Source organism: Erithacus rubecula, assembly GCF_903797595.1.
Source record: "Erithacus rubecula genome assembly, chromosome: 1".
Classification (NCBI taxonomy): Eukaryota; Metazoa; Chordata; class Aves; order Passeriformes; family Muscicapidae; genus Erithacus; species Erithacus rubecula.
Window position 1 is genome coordinate 19124223 of NC_136658.1, and position 17837 is coordinate 19142059.

General features: G+C 39.7%; 3 protein-coding genes across 6 annotated transcripts in view; 2 read left to right on the top strand and 1 right to left on the bottom strand.

The window, feature by feature from the left end:
- FILIP1L (filamin A interacting protein 1 like) overlaps nucleotides 1-6250 on the bottom strand; it is a 183902-nt gene extending 177652 nt beyond the window's left edge. Inside the window, exon 1 of one of the 2 annotated variants that reach the window (XM_079309418.1) lies at nucleotides 5985-6250. The gene's annotated coding sequence lies outside the window, so the exon portion shown is untranslated. The remainder of the gene's footprint in view (nucleotides 1-5984) is intronic. The other variant, XM_079309419.1, reaches the window with a different exon arrangement.
- CMSS1 (cms1 ribosomal small subunit homolog) overlaps nucleotides 1-17837 on the top strand; it is a 218045-nt gene that overhangs the window by 180934 nt on the left and 19274 nt on the right. For 2 of the 3 annotated variants that reach the window (XM_079311511.1, XM_079311512.1), the window contains exon 2: nucleotides 17521-17621. In XM_079311511.1, coding sequence (XP_079167637.1) covers nucleotides 17521-17621 — 101 coding nt within the window. Of the gene's footprint in view, nucleotides 1-6353; nucleotides 6468-17520; nucleotides 17622-17837 lie in introns of those variants that run through there. The other variant, XM_079311513.1, reaches the window with a different exon arrangement.
- Nucleotides 1-17837, top strand: part of COL8A1 (collagen type VIII alpha 1 chain) — a 386313-nt gene that overhangs the window by 13907 nt on the left and 354569 nt on the right. The gene's annotated exons all lie outside the window — the stretch shown is intronic.

A 17837-nucleotide genomic window follows, 5' to 3' on the forward strand; every position in this document is an offset into this window, starting at 1 on the left:
TTGTGTCATGTCAGGGGCACTCTCCCAGAAGCTGCTGAATAGCAAAGACATGACAAAGAAGCCTTTGATTGTGGCTGTCAATACTGGAACCTGGAGAGTGTTACTCAGAATCAAAATGCATCCTACTGAGTTGTGGCTCTGATAGAGTGAGGCCCAAGTTTGTTCTTTGCATTAATGATCTATGCAACTGGTTTGGATTCTCAAAAATACTTTTAAAAACACTTATGCTTTTTCAAGACTTAAAGAAAGGGATTTCATGTCCTTTCTGTCAGAATATAACAAAAAAATATTATATTCTACTATAGCACTTCCAGAATCCCATTGAACTTTGCATATGTTATTTAGGCTGCAACAAGCCCCATTAAGGGATATTTCTAAGTCACTTTTTTTTTTTTTTTTTTTTTTTTTTCCTGCAGTAAGACTAACTGAGGTGGAAGAAGTGCTAGTGATTTGCTAAAGGCTAAGCTGTCCCTCTCAATGCATCAATGCACACTCCCAATCTCTTACAAAGCATATGCATGCACCTGACTTTCATCCAAATAAATCTTCTAGGAGTCCTTCCTCTGACCACATGCACTGAGCATTTGCACAAAGGAAATGCAGCTCATCTATGTAGTACTTCATCAACAATTGTAAAATAGAATATTGACTGCTTAGTACATACCATAACTTTGCACTTCTTTGATAATAAAACGTCTTCAGTGTTAACAGCTCTATTTAAGTCACATGTCACAGGAAAGGACAGTGGGGAAGAGTCTGGCTGTGCCTTCTGCAGTGATCACTCTGTACCCTGCACCGTCTGATGAAGTCTGGCATTTCTTCCTTTTGTTTCAGTGTCAAGGAGCAAACTTGATGAGAAACCTGCCTTGTACATTTATGACAGGCAAGTCTAAGATGGAGGAATATCCAGACTTCCAAAGAGATTTGTGAAATTCTATGCCCACGTTAGGAGACAATCTCTGGGAAGACTCAATAAACCTGTAATTAGACTACATGCTGTCTACCTCAGACAGCTGGAAGTCAGATAAAAGTTAGTGTGATGAGGAACAAAGGCTCTGTTTTTCCCCCTTCCAGAGCCTCAAGTTGCAAAAAGGTCAAATAGTTCCAACCTACTTGTCTGTGTTGAGCAACTCTGTCACAGTCTGGTTGTCTCTTCCCCCAAGTGGGTTGGTGCTGGTGAGTGGGTGAATGTGCAGCCCCTTGGCTTTGCTGAGTGAGAGGAGCTGCACAGCAGCAGCAGGTGCTCGAGCACACGAGCCCTGACACATCATCCCAGCCCTTCATTTTTCACATATACTGACAAGCTCATCCTGTACAGTCTCATTTTCTTCCCAAGTGGGGCTTCCTTGCCATTCCCCTCTTTTAGGCAGGTGTTGTGAGAGGAGACATACATCAAGTTGTACTGGATGACATCTCTAAGCATTGTGTTAGCAGAAGAAAATGTGGTGAAAGGAAGAGTGGCTGCTGCTCATTTGCTATTTAAATTGAGTGTTCTTAAAGACAGACAAGATGGTGTAAAATGCCTCTTCTTACTGTACTTTCTACATGATTAAAATTGTTTCTTTAGGGAGAGTAAATTATTTGATATCCATTTAGAGATGTTTTTTCATCATTCATTCTTATAGTCACACAAAAAATTATTAGTGGTTAAGAAAAGTGCATGAGGACTGTGTGAAAATATAACCATATTGTAAGTGCTGATTTTTATTTTTTTTCAATGTTATTTATGCTAGGGATTGGGCTCTGTTCTGTTGAAGTGAATGCCTGCAGATCAGATTGGTATACCAAAAAGTTGGTTATGAGTGAAAAGTGAGAAAGTTCACCTCAAATAATTGCTTCTAACAGGACTATATTTCATTTTATGTAAAATTGTAATTTACTGTTTTGCAGATGTCTATATGCACTTTCACTCTCTGGTATTTGAGACAAGAATTCAAGTGTTGTTGCATTACTTTCTGTGGCATTATAGCATCAGTAGTGGTCACTGTGAATTTGCTGCAATTGAAAGTATTTAGGTTTATGTAATGGAAGATAAGAAAATTGTGTCAGTTTTATATAATCCCAGTTTTAACTCTTTCTTTCTGCACAGTTTAATGCCACACTGTATAGGTGGGATTATCATTGGAAGTTGTTTTAAAATTGACAACCTTCACCTTCTCACATGAACGGGTTGTATACCCATCCTGAATAATCAAAGTAAGGACTGAGAGCCAGAAAATGGTACTGAGTGGGACCACAAAGTTGTCTGGGTGAGAAGTAAGGCAGTGGGTGTAGCAGGCTGTGGTCTGCCTGCAGTTTCCCCAGGTCTAGAGCTGCCAAGCAGTGTGGTACTAACAAGCCTGAAGAGTGCCTCACTGTTCCAGTGTATTCCTTGTTCTGTGCCTTACTGTGCTTAGTTGTGAGCATGAAGATTTATTGTGCTTTGAGTAGACAGCAGTCAATTTGCCATGGTTAAAAGTGATATTCTCTAATGCAAAACGTGAAAACCTGTGTTGGAGATCTTTCTGCCAATCCCAACACTTGTATGAAACTGAAAGAAAATGGAGATGATAAGTCCACTGATCTTCTCAGGGCAGACTGTTTTCTGCAATAAGATATCACTCTACCAGCAGGGCACCCAATGGAAAAGTGGAGGTTTTTTTCCTTCCTGTTTTTGAGAGATAGATTTATGAAAGCAGGTCAGACAAAGGTTGGGGTTATGTGCCTGATTGTGAGTATGAATTTTGATTTCTTTTTCTGTCCTTATTATAAGTAAATCCCAGGGGAATGTACTGTTTAGCAGAATGACTATAATTAACTATTTGCTAAATTATAGCTTTAGGATTTTTCTGTGTCTGTAAGTGTCTCTCTTTCCTATACAGCGTATATTGGCATATTTCCTTTCCTGGAAAACATATTCAGAAATTGTGGCAATAGTCACTAAAGGCTTTGAAAGAAAATTTCAGTGTGAGATTTAAGGCAGAGCTCCTTCAGCAGTTGTAGCCACCTGTCTTCATATCAAATTTTATGTTCCTCCCTTATGCAGGTGTACACACAGAGTTGTACCCAAGTACTCCCAAACTGACTCCAAGTGCCACCTTTACCCTTCTCAAACTCTTCCAAGCCCCTTTTGGGTGTTCCTGCCTCCATGCCAGCTGCAGCACCAGCTGTGCATTGATGGTGGTGGATGGAGATGAGTCTTGTGTTCTGCAGGTTGACTGCAGAGCTGTGTAGCATTGATGCTGTGGCACCCAGAGGACCTCCTGTGAAAGGTCCTTGATTCAGTATGAGTTGAGGTATGCTTTGTCTCTCCCCAGAATCCCAGCTTGTTTCTCTCCGTTCAGCTTGACAGGGAGGGAGAAAAATCCTAAGGTTGTGGTTGTTTGGTTGGCCCAGAAGAAAGCCCCCATGGCAGAATGTAAATTCAGGGGATCTGACTGCTGGTGGTACTTATCCCCCTGGCACTGTTTGGATTTACCCATCTGGCTCAGGCCCTGCTTACACCTGTCAGGTGAGGGGGTCAGTGCCAAAGCAAGGAGCGAGTGAATGTCCTCTTGGAGCTTTGCCTGGCCAGCTGGCAGCATACATCATCAGCCAAGCTTTCCCTTCCTCCTCCTCCACAGCCTTGGACATGCCATTCAATATGTATGGACATGCCCTGTGGTGGCACAGGGAAGGAAGGTGGGTTTCAGCCCCATCAGCCCCTAATAGAAATGAAGAGTTCATTCTTTCTTTCTTTCCTTCTTTCTTACATGAGAGGAGAAAAAAAATGAATTTCCTCCTGTTAATTTATTTTTAAAATTTTTTTTCACTTCCATCGTGATCTCCACTAGGATGGACTTAGCATGCCCATTGGAGGCCACACCTTAGTAAGACAAAGCTAGCTCATGGTGCTGGAGTTTTTTAATGGAGTTTTATGAGGAGAAAGTAGGAAGAGGAAGAACCCACCAAGTAGAACTGGCCCCAGAAGGAGGTTAGAAGCAAATTGAGTTAGTCTACCTTAGGATTTGAGGCCTGTTCTCTCAGATGTGTTTCTTTTTATGTTCTTCTGGTAATGCCATGCTGATATTCATCATCATACTGCCATTTTCCAAAGCTGTCATCCTGTCAATCCTATGTCAACAAACCTCCCACCAGTTTGAGTGACAGACACATTTTAGGTTCAGCTCCTGTGGGGAGGGTGTGATGACCCTTCCTTCAAAACAAGCTGCTCCCTGTCTGCCACTGATGCAGCAGTGCTCCTGTCCATCTGCCAGGGGGTGTTTGGGAACACTGCATTGGAAACCTCAGTCACATCTCTACTGCTTTTTTTTGGTTTTTTTTAAGCCAACCCTACATCCCTGATGTCTTAAGCAATAACTTTAGGCAAAACCTAAACATTTAAAACTTCTGAAGACATGTTTTCCCCCTTTTCTATCAGTGTATAGCTACTGTTTATAAAAGATTGTTCAGATCTTAGCCTGCACTAGATGCTTTTATACTGTGATGCCTTTTACTTGCTGATAAATTTGATAGATGCATTTGCAGTACTTCAGTAACCCTCCTTTAATAGCCTCTTCTTCAAGTTCTCACAATATAAACCTCCTGGATGAATCTGAGTTATCACATGCAACACAGCCCAAGCTGGTTCTGTGGTGTGCTACCATAATTTTCATTTGTTAAAGAGTCTTAGGGCTGCTAGGAAGATACTTTGTGTGAAATGGATGGTGTTTATTATTTCTGTCAAAAAAACTTAACACTCCAGACTCGGTGCATAAATTACTAAAATCAGAAAGCAAAGAATGAGATCTTATATATACTTGAGAATAATAAAAATGAGAAGTTTTTCAGCAGATGCATGGCATCTTCATGCCTAATGCATGGCATCATTTAACCAGCAGTTATATTAAGAAAAGACAACCTGAAATAAGTACAGAAATTCACCCAGTCACCTTAGCTGAACTCACAGTGATTTGGTGACCTCTCTTGCTCTTTGCTTGCTTTTAATCCAGAATCCATCTGCCTTTCTTCAGTTGCTTCTGCTAAGTCTTTTATGCAGTGATTATGTTGTGAAGAATGTTTTGGTGCTGTCCCACCTGTGTTTGGACCTTTGGATCAAGAAGACCTTCCTACCCAATTTTTTCATGTTACCATTCCTGTGATCTTGCTGTGGTCATGTTGCACTAGAAACTGTGTGTGTGCCAGTGCTAAATCCATGGCTCCAGAGTGTCTTTACATGACAACATTCTCCTCATGTTGGATGCATAATACAGTATCATCATGCCCATGTGACCTGAAGTGTGTTAGCATCTCCTTACAGACAGGCATGCAATGATGTATTATGTCCAGATTTTTTTTCCTTAAGAATCACTACCGTTTAAAATGGTGCTGAGGAAAATTGTTGAGCCATATATGTTTTTAAAAAGAGAAGCAATGCTGAACCAGTGTATAGCATGCAGTGGGAAGGAAACCAATTACAATATGATTTGTAATACTGCCTGTACTCTGGAGCTGTGCAACTTCTTTGGCACTATAAAGGGATTTCAGCACGTGTTCCTTTATTAATTTTTTTTTTTCTTAGATATGTGCCGTTTGCAGCAAGCCCTATATTGCAAACTTGCTGCCATGCTTGCTCATATTGTGCAAAATAATGTGGCTGAAACATCACTATCACATCTAAATCCATGCCTCTATATGTAATCAATGTGCATATAGCCATACATTTGGGGTTCTCATTTTCAGAATGATACAGTCTATCAGCATGGCTGTGTGCTTTTAACAGTAATTTCATTTTAATTTAAAAATCAGATAGCATATATTCTATTGCACATGCTCATACCCTTTTATTTTCCTGTTTCTTATAGACAGTGATAATGAGAATTGATATTTTTACATGAAGAATTTCATTATCCAAAAATACCCTTAATGCTTACATGCAGAACTGGTGTAGCAGAAGAAGCATATCTGATCCAAAACATCAATTGCTCTGTAATTACAATGGCAATACAAAAATGAAGAAACCTTACCTTATCTCAGGAGAGTCTTTTTGCTCTATCCCAGGCAGTTTCGTCTCCTTATTCAACTGAAAAGGGAGAATCCACTTAAATAAAGATAAGGACTAGAACAGTGAGGGATTTAAGGAGTTCTCATCTGAACTGCTGATCCACTTGTTTTTAGCAAATTGCAAAAAACCTCAATCCAGCAGTAGCTCAGAGCGACTTTCCTATGCTCGTGTGTTCTGTGGGCTGAGAATCTGCAAGAATAAACCTGAGACGGTGCTGCAAGAGAGAGACAGCGGGGGGGACCTTGGCACAGAGTTGGACCAAACTCTAAATATAGCCCAACCCACTTTCTGTGCAATTCTCTTCATACTCTGAAGGCAGATGACCTTGTCAGAAAACTGACCTCTCGGTATGTCCCCCTCTTAGCAGAGAGGATCTAAGGGAACAGGACTGCAGCAGAAAGGGACGGAAAGCAATCCACCATCTGCTTGCAGCAAATGAATTTAGGTATGAGCTCTTATTTTCCTGGTAGTTAGAACTGATTGACTCATAATGTGCTTTATTGGATCATTTAAACAAATGAGCTGCATGTCAGTTTACAAAGGGCCTGTGCAAGTAAGAGATAGCATTGTAATCGTTAGTCTTAAATAGAGAGCACTGACATAGATGACAAGCCCAATGCCTTTTCTCCTCTGAAAAACCTTAATGCATCAGAGTGTGCAGTACTGCCCTAAATGCTTCTTACTATTAAAAATTATCCCTCCTTTTATTTGCCCTTATAATAAGTGATACCTTTTGGAAAAGTGAGTTAGATCCACAAATGTATATTCTTAGTACCATATAAATTTGAGATGTTAGGATAGCTTTATAAGGGAATAAGAACTTGCAATATCAGAGATCAAACTGCAGAGAAATGCGAAGTATTTGCAGAAGAGGAGGAAGCAAAGAATAAGAGGCACAGAAACATAACTCTTGTGCCTTAGATAGGGAACTGTTTTTCAACAGATGTTTTATAATCTGGGGCATTTGCCACTCTAACTCTGTGTGGCAACATGTCAGGGTATTTTGTTCTTAGCCTGAAGGAGAGTTTAACTTGATATGAGTCAACCTGATACTGTGTCAAATGGAGACCAGATACTTCTATGTCATATGAAGGCTTCTAAATAAAAAAAGCTGCAGAAATCAGAGCAGCTCAAAATGTCAACTATCATGTTGTGTGTAGAGATGGGTAGGAGAGTTGGGATAAGGGACTGTTTGCAGTGTTGTTTTTCAGTGGGATGTATTATTTGGTGGTGACATCTGTCTGAGTGTATGCTACATTATATGCATGCGTGCAGTTTTCCATGTTCAGAGAAAACCTGAGAAAAATCAGTGATAACTGCATACTATAGATGTGTGCATATGCAAAATATCCATAAGCCAAAAAAGTGGGAATGGTATCAGTAGTCAGTAAAGTAGCAATGTGTCTCTGTGAACAATAATTTGTGCTGTTAAGTTTTTGTGAAGTGTGCTATATATCCTGTTTAATTGCAGTCTACTATTTTTGGCAAGTTCCACTGTGTAATTTTATCATGATCTATATACTTGAAGTGCACAGGATCAGCCAGGCTCTCTGTGTTACTCTAATAGCAAGAACTACAGCTGTGAGCCAATAGCTGCTTCCCAATACAGAGAACAGTAAAAAAGCAGGAATCACTGTCAGTATTAAGGGACACATCACATCTGGGACCATGCTACATTCCTAAAACTCGTCCACAGTCAGACCTAGGCTAGATCCCAGCCATGAAATAGTTGTATGGATTTATCCAAGTTCATCTTTCCTCCCAGTTTACCTATTTCCTCCCCATTAACACAAATAAATGTTTGTCAGAAGTTAATATTAGAACAAATGAAGAATCCTGGTGTTTGATTTTGAAGAGAGGACCTGGAAAAGGAACAAGTCCACCTCCAGATAGGTGTATTGTATAGCACTGTGTAAGCAGTGAAATTCTGAATGTACAGGTCACCAACATCACTAAACATGGACAGCATTGTACTGCCTGTGCTCCAGAATGGTGCCCTCATGAGAGCCACACCAACCCTACCAGTTCCAGCTCCACAGTGCCACTGCCAATTCTAGCCCTCTCTCTAGTGCCAGGATATTGAATTCACCACAGATCCCTTTGTTCAGACCAGGAAGGTGATGAGGATAAATGAGAGGTATACTCCTCCAACATGAGAAGTATACTTTTCACCCTCTTTTTCACCAGTTTTTCACCCTCTACAGCAAACAGCAGCTTCCCTACATGATAGATGGGTAGTTCTTAGAAAGAATGACAGTGCTTGGTGGGTCTCAAACCACAGGCATAGTCATACTTTGTCAGGAACTGGGCCATGCACTTCTCCATAGGAGTATTGTGGAGAAAGAGTGATTTCTTGCTCATACAATAATGCACTGGTTGGCTTTGGGCAGGGAGTTAATCTTTGGGGAGTCTTTTATGGAGTGGTGCTGTTAATGTGTACAGGGCTCTAAATGTTGTGTGACCAACCCCAGTGATGCAAACTTCCTGGAAGAAGGGGAAAAGGCTTTAAAAGTGGTTGTATGTGTTCATCAAGATGGATGGGAAAATGTTTTCTTTGACAGCTGGATGCACTCAAGTTTTCTTTAGGATGACGTTAATTTTTCTGTTCGCACTATGAAGAGGGAAATGCAGTAGGAAAATGCAAACCAGGCCCTGGTTTGTGCCCAGCTTTTCCTGAGCTCTTAACTTCTGTTTTCCTTATGATTCTGAATGGGTTTCCTGCTTATTTATTGACAATTTTTCACTGCCCAGTTTTGGGTTTTTTGGTAGCATTTCCTCTGGAATGAGTTGGGTCTGACTTTTCCAGAACCCAGGCAGTTTCCTCTCCCAGATGCCTGTGCTGGGGTTGAGACTTATTTCAGGCCAGGCTCATGGGATTCTCCCTCAACACTGTTAAACATTCTGTAACTAGTATGTGTGAGCTAATTTTTCTTTTGATTAACCCCAAATTCCTAGACGTTTGTGGTTGTTTAAATATCCCATGGAGCGTTTACAAGGTGAGATTGTGAACCATTATGGCTCAAACAGTTTCAAGTGTGGTCAGCTGGATGTGGCTTGTCCTGTTCCTCTGCTAGTCAGAGCTGGATAGCATTGTCTTTTTAGCATAAACTGTTGCACAGGATTGCTGGCACCTTCTGAGTGGTTTCTAAACTGAATGTATGGTGTGCAATGCATGGTATCTATCAGGAGGAGGAGCTCTTTTTATGAGGTTAGCATTTATAATGCTCATCCAGTAGATTTGAAAATAGCCCCATCATGCTTAAACAAAGCAGTCTCCTATTTCCCCATCTCTCTTGAAGTATGCTTTTGAATTAAACTTGGAGTTATAAGGAGATTATTGGAAGTTTCAGCATGAAGCATCATTTTTGAGAGAACAAAAGAAAAAGAGTAGACTGAAGTGATTTGTGGATGTTATCTCAGCCTTCTCTCATGATACCACTGGTGAAGGATACAAACAACAAAACTGATTTGTACCCTGTGCTGAAGTCTCTGGGTGCTCTCTTTTGGCAAGCTCATAGTGAAGAAATTAAATTGGATGGCAAACAGTAAAAGGACCTGTCATGTTTCTGTTATGTCAAATCTTCATGTTTGTCCTTTGCTTACCATGAGTTTTAAAACTCCAGTGACCAAAAGAATACTGAGTTCTCCCTGCTTACCTTGGTGATGCTATTTTCTATTGTCCAAGGCAGAAGTAGGATGTCAAATTAAACCTTCACCTAGCAGGTGAAAAAGTTACTCTTATTAGAAGGAGGGTGACCTACTTCTTCTTACAGTGGCTTTTCTAGCACCTTTCTGTCTTACAGGCAAAATATAACAATGAAAAAGTCAAATTATTAGTATAGAGCAAGCTTGTAGCTGTACTACAAGCTGAGCCTAGCCTCAGTCATATAAAATCTATTCTGTGGCTTACATGTATACAGCAGAGGATTTCCTGATCTTTTTCTCTGATATGCTCTTTATTTTGTCTCTTAATTCACTCCCAGTTAGAAAGTCATGTCAAAAATTTGTTTGGAAGTACCTGTTTAGAATATTAAAGGAAAAGTTTTTTAAAAGGGAGAGATATAGTTGTTAGAAATGTATTGTGGGAAATCCTTTGCATTGCAGATAGTTACATCTGTGATTAAAAAAATAATTTCATCATATCAGAGTATAGTGAAAATTAACTTGATATTATTCCATGAAGACCTATTCTTTATTGCTTGTGGTTTTAATTTAAATTGTCCATCACGGTAAAGAAGAGGAACCTAAACTAAATATCCTGTCACAGGATTTATCAGGCAGAAATAGTTGTTTGTGCTAGATATGCCTTTTGAACTCCCCCAGGAAAGGGTTTGCATTTTTAGAAGAATATTGTCTTTGACTTTGTACAAGCTTTTGCCAGTCCTTAGGAACTATTAAAGGGAATTCCTACAGAGTGGCTTGGCACAGGCTTAGTCTGGCTAGAGTGTGAAGAAATTTATGCTGTCTGCATGTTACCTATGGGGACAAAGTTGATGCTCGTTTGATTCTTTGACAGGATTGTGTCTGTTTGTGCTGAGTCCTACATTGTCTGCCCCTCAGGTGTGCCTCACAAGCACACTTGGGAACACCTTTTTTAAAATACTTTGGGAGGTAAAGTCTGCAGTTTGAGGCATTCTCACAGATATACAAATTTTCTGTTGTGCTGGAATGTGATTGTTTTGGGAAAGGACTCCTTAGTCTGTAGAGATTGGAAGGCAAAGCTGCCCAGACTGTGGGGATTGTGGATGATTTGGGATGATTGAGCACTGGCACCATGTGTAATTCCTGTGGAGGTTGTCTCAGCCCCAGCAGAGAGGCAGCTCTGTCCTCTGTTGCTGATGAAGTCAGAGAGGTTATAATAACATTCAGCAGAGCTTTCTGTGTAGCTTGGTGCTTCCTAGTGACAATAAGAGGTACCAGTGCATTCAGTGATCCCTCTTTAGTTCTAAATGGTCAAAATGTGCAAATATTTTAAGGCGTTACGAATGAAGGCACCTTGTTTGATACATGTGCCCATTCTGCAAAAGCTAAACTGCAAAAATTGCCCAAGTTTGCCATTAAGCTGTAATTTTGTGTCTTTTTATACAATTAAATACTATTTTTTCATTTCTTGTGTATATATATTTTTGTACTGATTTCTAAGACTAGATCTTGTCTTTACTGTTTTAAATGATTTAGCTAATCCATATTCAAGGAGCTAAGGAGATATTTTGTTATTTGGGGATTTTCTGTAATGTGTCATCTAGATTTCTCAGTTTTGCTACTCACTGTACTTGATGCATGCCTGTGATGGGGAGAATTACTTATTTTTCTTGAGTTGCCTTTCTAATTTAGCCTGAGCAATCTGAGAGGAAAAAAAAAAAAAAAGGGTGCTGACACTGTCACAGCTATTTTTAATACAATGGTTATATGGTGATCTTCCCAAGGACAGATTGCTTTTGTGTCTAACATTTTTATCCCATTTACTAGAAATTTCTGAAGTATTTAAAGTATTGCCATGATAGCCAGCAACTGGTCTGAAGAACCATATTAATAATAAAATTTGCATTCTTCGCCATTCCATGGTCAGAAAGTCCCCAAAAGAGCTTCATAGCTATTGCTTGGCCACTTGGCTTTACACCATGGGCTCCAGGGTCTCTGTGCTATTATTAGACTTCTCAACAGGAAAAATCAAAGCTGTCCACTGCCTACAGAGAGAGAATTTAGGGAGGATTGACCTGGTAGACATGAAAGAGATCCTCCTTTTGGGGTTAGCTGTGCTGGTGACACAGATGTGAGTAATTTGGGATTTGTCCAGGAGTTGGTTTGGACTGCTATGGAATGCTGAATTCTGTACCTCCTTCTCCCACTGCAGTACCTTTCCCTGTTGTCAGGGAAGCATGTTAATCCTTTTTTCTTAGTTAGCCAGCCCTCCAGCCAGGCCTGTTGCATTTTAGAGAGCCCATCTGTTGTTTGGGTACTGGTGGGCAGCGTGGCAGGACCCGCCTGTGCCCCACGTTCTCTGCTGCCTCGAGGAGTTCCACTGCACCGTAGGGCTGTGGGGTGAAATAGTGTCATTGCCACTTTTAGCCCAGCTACTGTGGTCAGCACAACTCTGCTGGCAACAGGAGCCCTCTCAGATGAGCAAGGATGAACAGGGACTTGGGAGCCAATTTTGCTGACAGCTGTTACATTTTACAGAAATTTAATTGACCTTGTGCTGTATGTACCTGATGGGACATGCAGGAGAGATGCAGTGAGAAAAATTCCAAGTAGTACATTGACCTTGAGATTACTTAATCTGATTCACTAAAGATAAAGGTCAGTTTTTAATAGCAAAACTGAGAATAATAAGGAAGTCTCAGAATTCTTTTTTTCTCTGACCTCTTCTAGCTGTGCCCCTCTTCTTCCTTTCTCCCAAAGAAACATGGCAATTAAGAAAAGTCTGGAGATCTGTCCAACGCATTTGGCATTTTAATTGGCATCAAATATGTTTCAGTCTACTGAATTTAGAGGTGGGAGTTCTGAGAAATATTTTACCTCAGATTAATGAACACAGATCAGTACAATTTAATCAACCAGTAAATAAAAACACCTCTTCCAAAGCAGCCTGAAATTAATGCCCACCTACAGAATAATGACAAGCACATAATTTCCTGTAACATATCTGAAACTAGAAAGAGAGCATAACAAATACAAAACCTGTTTCCACAGTGTGCTGAACATTTTGTTAAAAATTAGGAAACAGGGGCTTTTAGAGCAGGCAGAGAAGGGTGGAATAGGAAAGGGGTAAAGGGGGGGCATAATAAATTTTGTACAAACTTTGTTCTCGTGTAATTCTAGTTTAGTACTGATACATAGCCCTGATGAAAGAAAAAGGGGAAAAACAGGGATTTCTGACCAAGAATGTGTCTGATTGCAGGCAGATACATCAAATAAAAGTTGAGGGATTCTTCCTTATGGGAGAATTTTGTCACAGAGATTAATTAATGTTAAGAATTGGGCTTACCATGTACTGGCCTCTGTCACTGGGAGCCTTTTGAACATCAAATAGATGCCTGATCTCACTTAGCTCCAGAACAAAAAAAAAATCACCTAGTAGAAATTATTTCCAGGTTTTCTTTCTAATTAGTTGGTTGTCCCTACATTACATTAAGAACCTTGCCTTCTTCCTCTCTCAAAAAGTTCCTTTTGTTTTCTTCATATTCCTATCAAGCTTCTCATGGCTGGCATAATTTCTGTGAGCTGCCTTTATCTTCATTTCATTTGTAGGGTGGCTTGAACTACAAGCTGCATTTCCCAAATACTTTTATGATTATTTTCAGTTGTAACTTTTTATTTATTTTGGGGCATTTGGAAGTGTCCTGCCTAGAAGAGTTTCACTTTTTCAGTCAGCCTTAGTTCTTACAAGAATTAATTATTTATGTCGTTGTCACTATAACTCCTATGTTAATAACTTCAGAGTAGGAAAGTGGCATGTGAAGGTCAGAAGTCTCAGTACTGGTGAATCAGCCTAGCAAATGCAAATTTGTATGAACAAAATTGCATTCACATCAGAGCAGATGTCATTGCATCCTTTATCATCAAGGTCTTATTTTCCTTTAAAAATGCCATAATAAATAATGAAAAAATACTAGTTAGTTGTGAATATATTCGTTAATAAAGGTGATTATTAAAGGGAACCTGTTAAATTATCTAAATATCTCTGTACATTTTTATGTGAATGTGTATAAACATGCAGATGTGTATGTATTAATACGTGTGTTTACATGTATATAATTAGTACACATACTGATACATTTAGACTACATGCATGTGTAAATATTAAATTTGAAAGAAGCTAGAAACCAATGCACTGCATGATTTTAAACAGTGATTGATATAAAGGAAAAAGTGAGTGTGTGTGTGTGTGTGTGCGTGTGTGTGTGAAGCAGAAATGGCTTTTTCCATTTTTGCATGGTTCAAAATAAAAGCAAATATAAATACTTCATGGCTGGGAAGCCTGATAGTATGTGCCATGCTGCTGATGTAGTACAAGAGCAAAACATGTGGAGAGTTGTGGAATTCCCATTTATTTTTCTATATTGAGAGCATTTAGTGACTGTTCTGATGCCTTGGACAACCTTGTGCTTGCATAAATGCTGTAAGTCTCAGGGAAGCAGAGGCAGAGAACTGCTGTGCTGAACAGCATCACCCTGCAAGCAGTGTGTGCTGTCAGCACCTGCCTGCCCACTCCTTTGCACCTCAGGCCAGATGAAAGTCAACTTTGTATTAATCAATTAGGTTCTGCATTTTCACCAGCTTATTATTAAGGAAGGATTTGTGAATTCTCCTGTTCTGGCAGAGAGAGGTCTCCTGGGAAGCTCAACACCTCAAAGCAGAGTGAACAGTGCTGGTCTGGTACAGATATGTTTGTGATCTCTGAGCTTCTACACTTATTTGCATCAAGTTATGGTTTATTTTGTGAATAACCCCGCTGACATCAAGGTAACTATTTGCAGAGAAAGGTACACAGTTTAATGTGAGCATGGTTGGCAGAGTCTGGCCTGTGGTACTTTGATGCCTGCAACAAAATGCTCCTGTCATCACAGGAGTTGACATGGTGTCACAAATAATTACAGCTTGAGACAAGCTGCTGGGATGTGGGTGATTGTTTCTGGAATAGATAGGAAATTCTTCAGTTGTAGGAAATAAAGATACTCAGGCATTGCAGAAAGATGCTCAAATTTGAATTGATGTTTGTTGAGCCTGAGTCTGTGCCCTCTGCTCTCACTTCTTGCTGAGAGCAGAGTTGCACCATGAAGAGCTGTCCAAAACTGAAATGAGCAGTGAACAGGTGGTACATTGTCAGGCTATTTCAGAGCATGGAAACCATTTGTCCAGTTTTAGATTGCTGTTGCTAGCAGCATGCCTTTCAGTTGTGAGAAAGAGAAGAGGTTATTTAAGACTTACATGACTCCTGTTTGCCTTTCAGAGCATGCCAAGTGGGATTTCAGGAGGAATGCTTGCAGATCACAGGCAGCTTCCCCTGAATCTGTTTGATGCAATTCTCATTTATTTTCAATGTGAAACGTTGGAAGAAGCTCACACAGCAGTTCAGTTCAGCAAAACATGCACAAATTCATTTTGGAATGGGTGTTTGGGACTCAAGCACAGTGAGCAAGAGGGAAGAAGAGGCAATTCTGATTTTTGTATGTGCTTCATTTATATCATCTCTCCACAGCCTGCTTTAATGCAGTGTGTCCAAGACCCCAGGGGTGTGGAGCTGGTGTGTGTTAAAGCTGGTCACTCTCAGTTTCTCTGGAGTCAGGGCAAATGAGACAGAAGCCAGATGGGTCCTTAAACACAGAAGTTGCCCTACCAAAATACATAAATATGTATTTTGTACAACAAGGCACAATAAATTGGCCAGAGGAAGGGTGATCCACAGGGAAACAAGCCCATGGTAATGGCCAGTGGTAACACTGAATTACCAAGACACCTTTAAACTTTCTGGAGTATGCTGAATGATGTGATTTTTCAGGTTCTTCTAACAAAGTGCTGTATCTGAGATTCCAAAGTGGCTGGAGGACATAAGTGCTCAGTGACTTTGGAGAGGAATAGGCAGGAAAGATCTGTTGCTGTGCAGGAGCAGCCATATAGTACATGAGCACTGGGACATCCTCAAGAGGAAGATATTTGCTCTGTAATATAAAGACAAGCTTTATCCTACAAACTTTGAGCTTTCTTTGTTGCCCTGTTCACCTGCTGCCATGTGTGGGGCTGTACAGGATTAGGCACATCATTTCTACATGGGCTCTGGCACTTGTGTGGCCACAGTCCATTCAGCTCTGATTTGAGGCTGTGCCTGCAAGGGGAATGGAGCAGCTAGGTCAGCTGAGCTGCAATGTTCACTTGCTGCACACATTCCTGCATTTGCTGTAGAGCTGGGAAGCAAGGGCTTTTCTTGCTGAATTCCTATTTTAAGACTGCAGGATGTCTTCATCCTATGCTGAGATGCAAACAAATGCTATCATTTCTTCCATGGCATTTATTTTGGTCTTAATTAAGTTCATTAATGTATTTATTTACCCTCTTCACTTGGGAGTCTCTTAGTTGTACTGGACAGAAAACAATTTCTCAGTTGCTGCTCTCTTTCTAAAGCTCTTGTGGTTTGCCAAGAATCTAGTTTATATCAAGTAAGATTTCCTGACAAATGGCATCCAACCTGCTAAAATATTTGTTGATTTTCTTTACTATCTTTCAACTTCCTAAACTTTCTTGAACTCCTAACAGCTGTCAGAACCCAACTTTAGGGTGCTGACTCTTACACAGGCTTTTCAAGGTGGGAAAAAGAAGTGAAGATTAGGAGATGGTATCTTTCCAGGAATAAATATGTACCCATTTTGTTACCCATTCTGTCACATCAGCATTTTTAAAGCCACTGCCTTATTGCCTGATAATATATAATTCTGTGTTTGTGGATTAATAGAGATTCTTTCCCCCCCACCCTTCATCCCTTTACTTACCTTTCACTTAAATACTTTTGCATATTTTTCATTATCCTTTCACTTACCTTTTTTCAGTAGATAGCTATTTCAACATGGAATTTTACCAGCTATAACTGATTTTCTCTCTCTCATGTTCTCAATTTACTCTGCTCACAACTAGTGATTGCATAGATATAGTTTATCATCTAATGTGGAGTAATGCTTAAGAAATCCTTCTATTCCTGTCTTTTCAAAATAAATAACTCAGTCTTAAAGCTGTGAATTTGCAGCTTTGGAATACAGGAGATTGTAATAATATCTGAATACCTGTTGTGCAGAATATTCCAATTACAGAAGTTGAAATAATTCAGTTTGATGGATGATAATGCTTCTGGCAATAATCAGGGAAGTAACTCAGTCCCCAGTAGAAATGTCTGTGTTTGAGTACATCTGAAGCACTATTATAACACTGTTGGAGGGAGTTGTTGCTGTGCATTCATTTTTTCCCCAGTCTCTCTGTAGATAAAAGAGATGGAGAATGGATAGAGACACCTGAATTTAAATAGTTGTCTCTTAAAACATAAGTGTGTTTTAATCTTGTGGACATTCTGCTCAAACATTGGGAGTGATGCCTTTGTCTAATTATTGCTGAAATAAGAGACACTTAAAATGTACTTGCAGGAAAAGTGTGTATATTTTTTACAATAGGACATTTTACCTGTCTTGTAATTTTTTTCTCTTTAATCTGTGTCAGTAAGGCATTTGGGAGCTGGAATGGGGATTTCGTGCATTTTTGTATGTGTTGCTTGGATTTCTTTTTTCCTTCATCTGCAAGACTTGTTTTAGTAGGAGGAAATAAAGTTACATTTCGAAAGAAGTATTAGCAAACTTAGCAAGAAGGATGTATTTGTTACAGCTGTATTTACTACCAGTCATGAGATTGTGTTATTGTGACAACCTTACAGCTAGAGATTTTACCCCTGTTTTTGAATGCAAAGATGGATAAATTATTTAAAAACAGTAACAAGAGCTCTTCTTTTTTCTTATTAGATCCTTCAGATGATGAAGCTATTGAAAAAGCAAGTGAAGACAGGACAGCAACATGTCAAGATCCAGATTCCAAACCTGCTGTGAAAAAGAAAAGAAAGCGGGTTTGTAATTTAACTAATTGTTTAGCACAACAATGATAGCACATAGGGAAACATAATGTGATTTTTTTTTCAGTAAGGGGACAGTTTTCTTCACTCTCTCTGATCTATTCATGTATCAATTTTTTTAAAAATAATTATTTGCCTTCTTTGGAAGTGATCACATTCTAGTGGATTTTGGCAATAACTTCACACTTGTTTTGTGTGAGTTGAGATTGC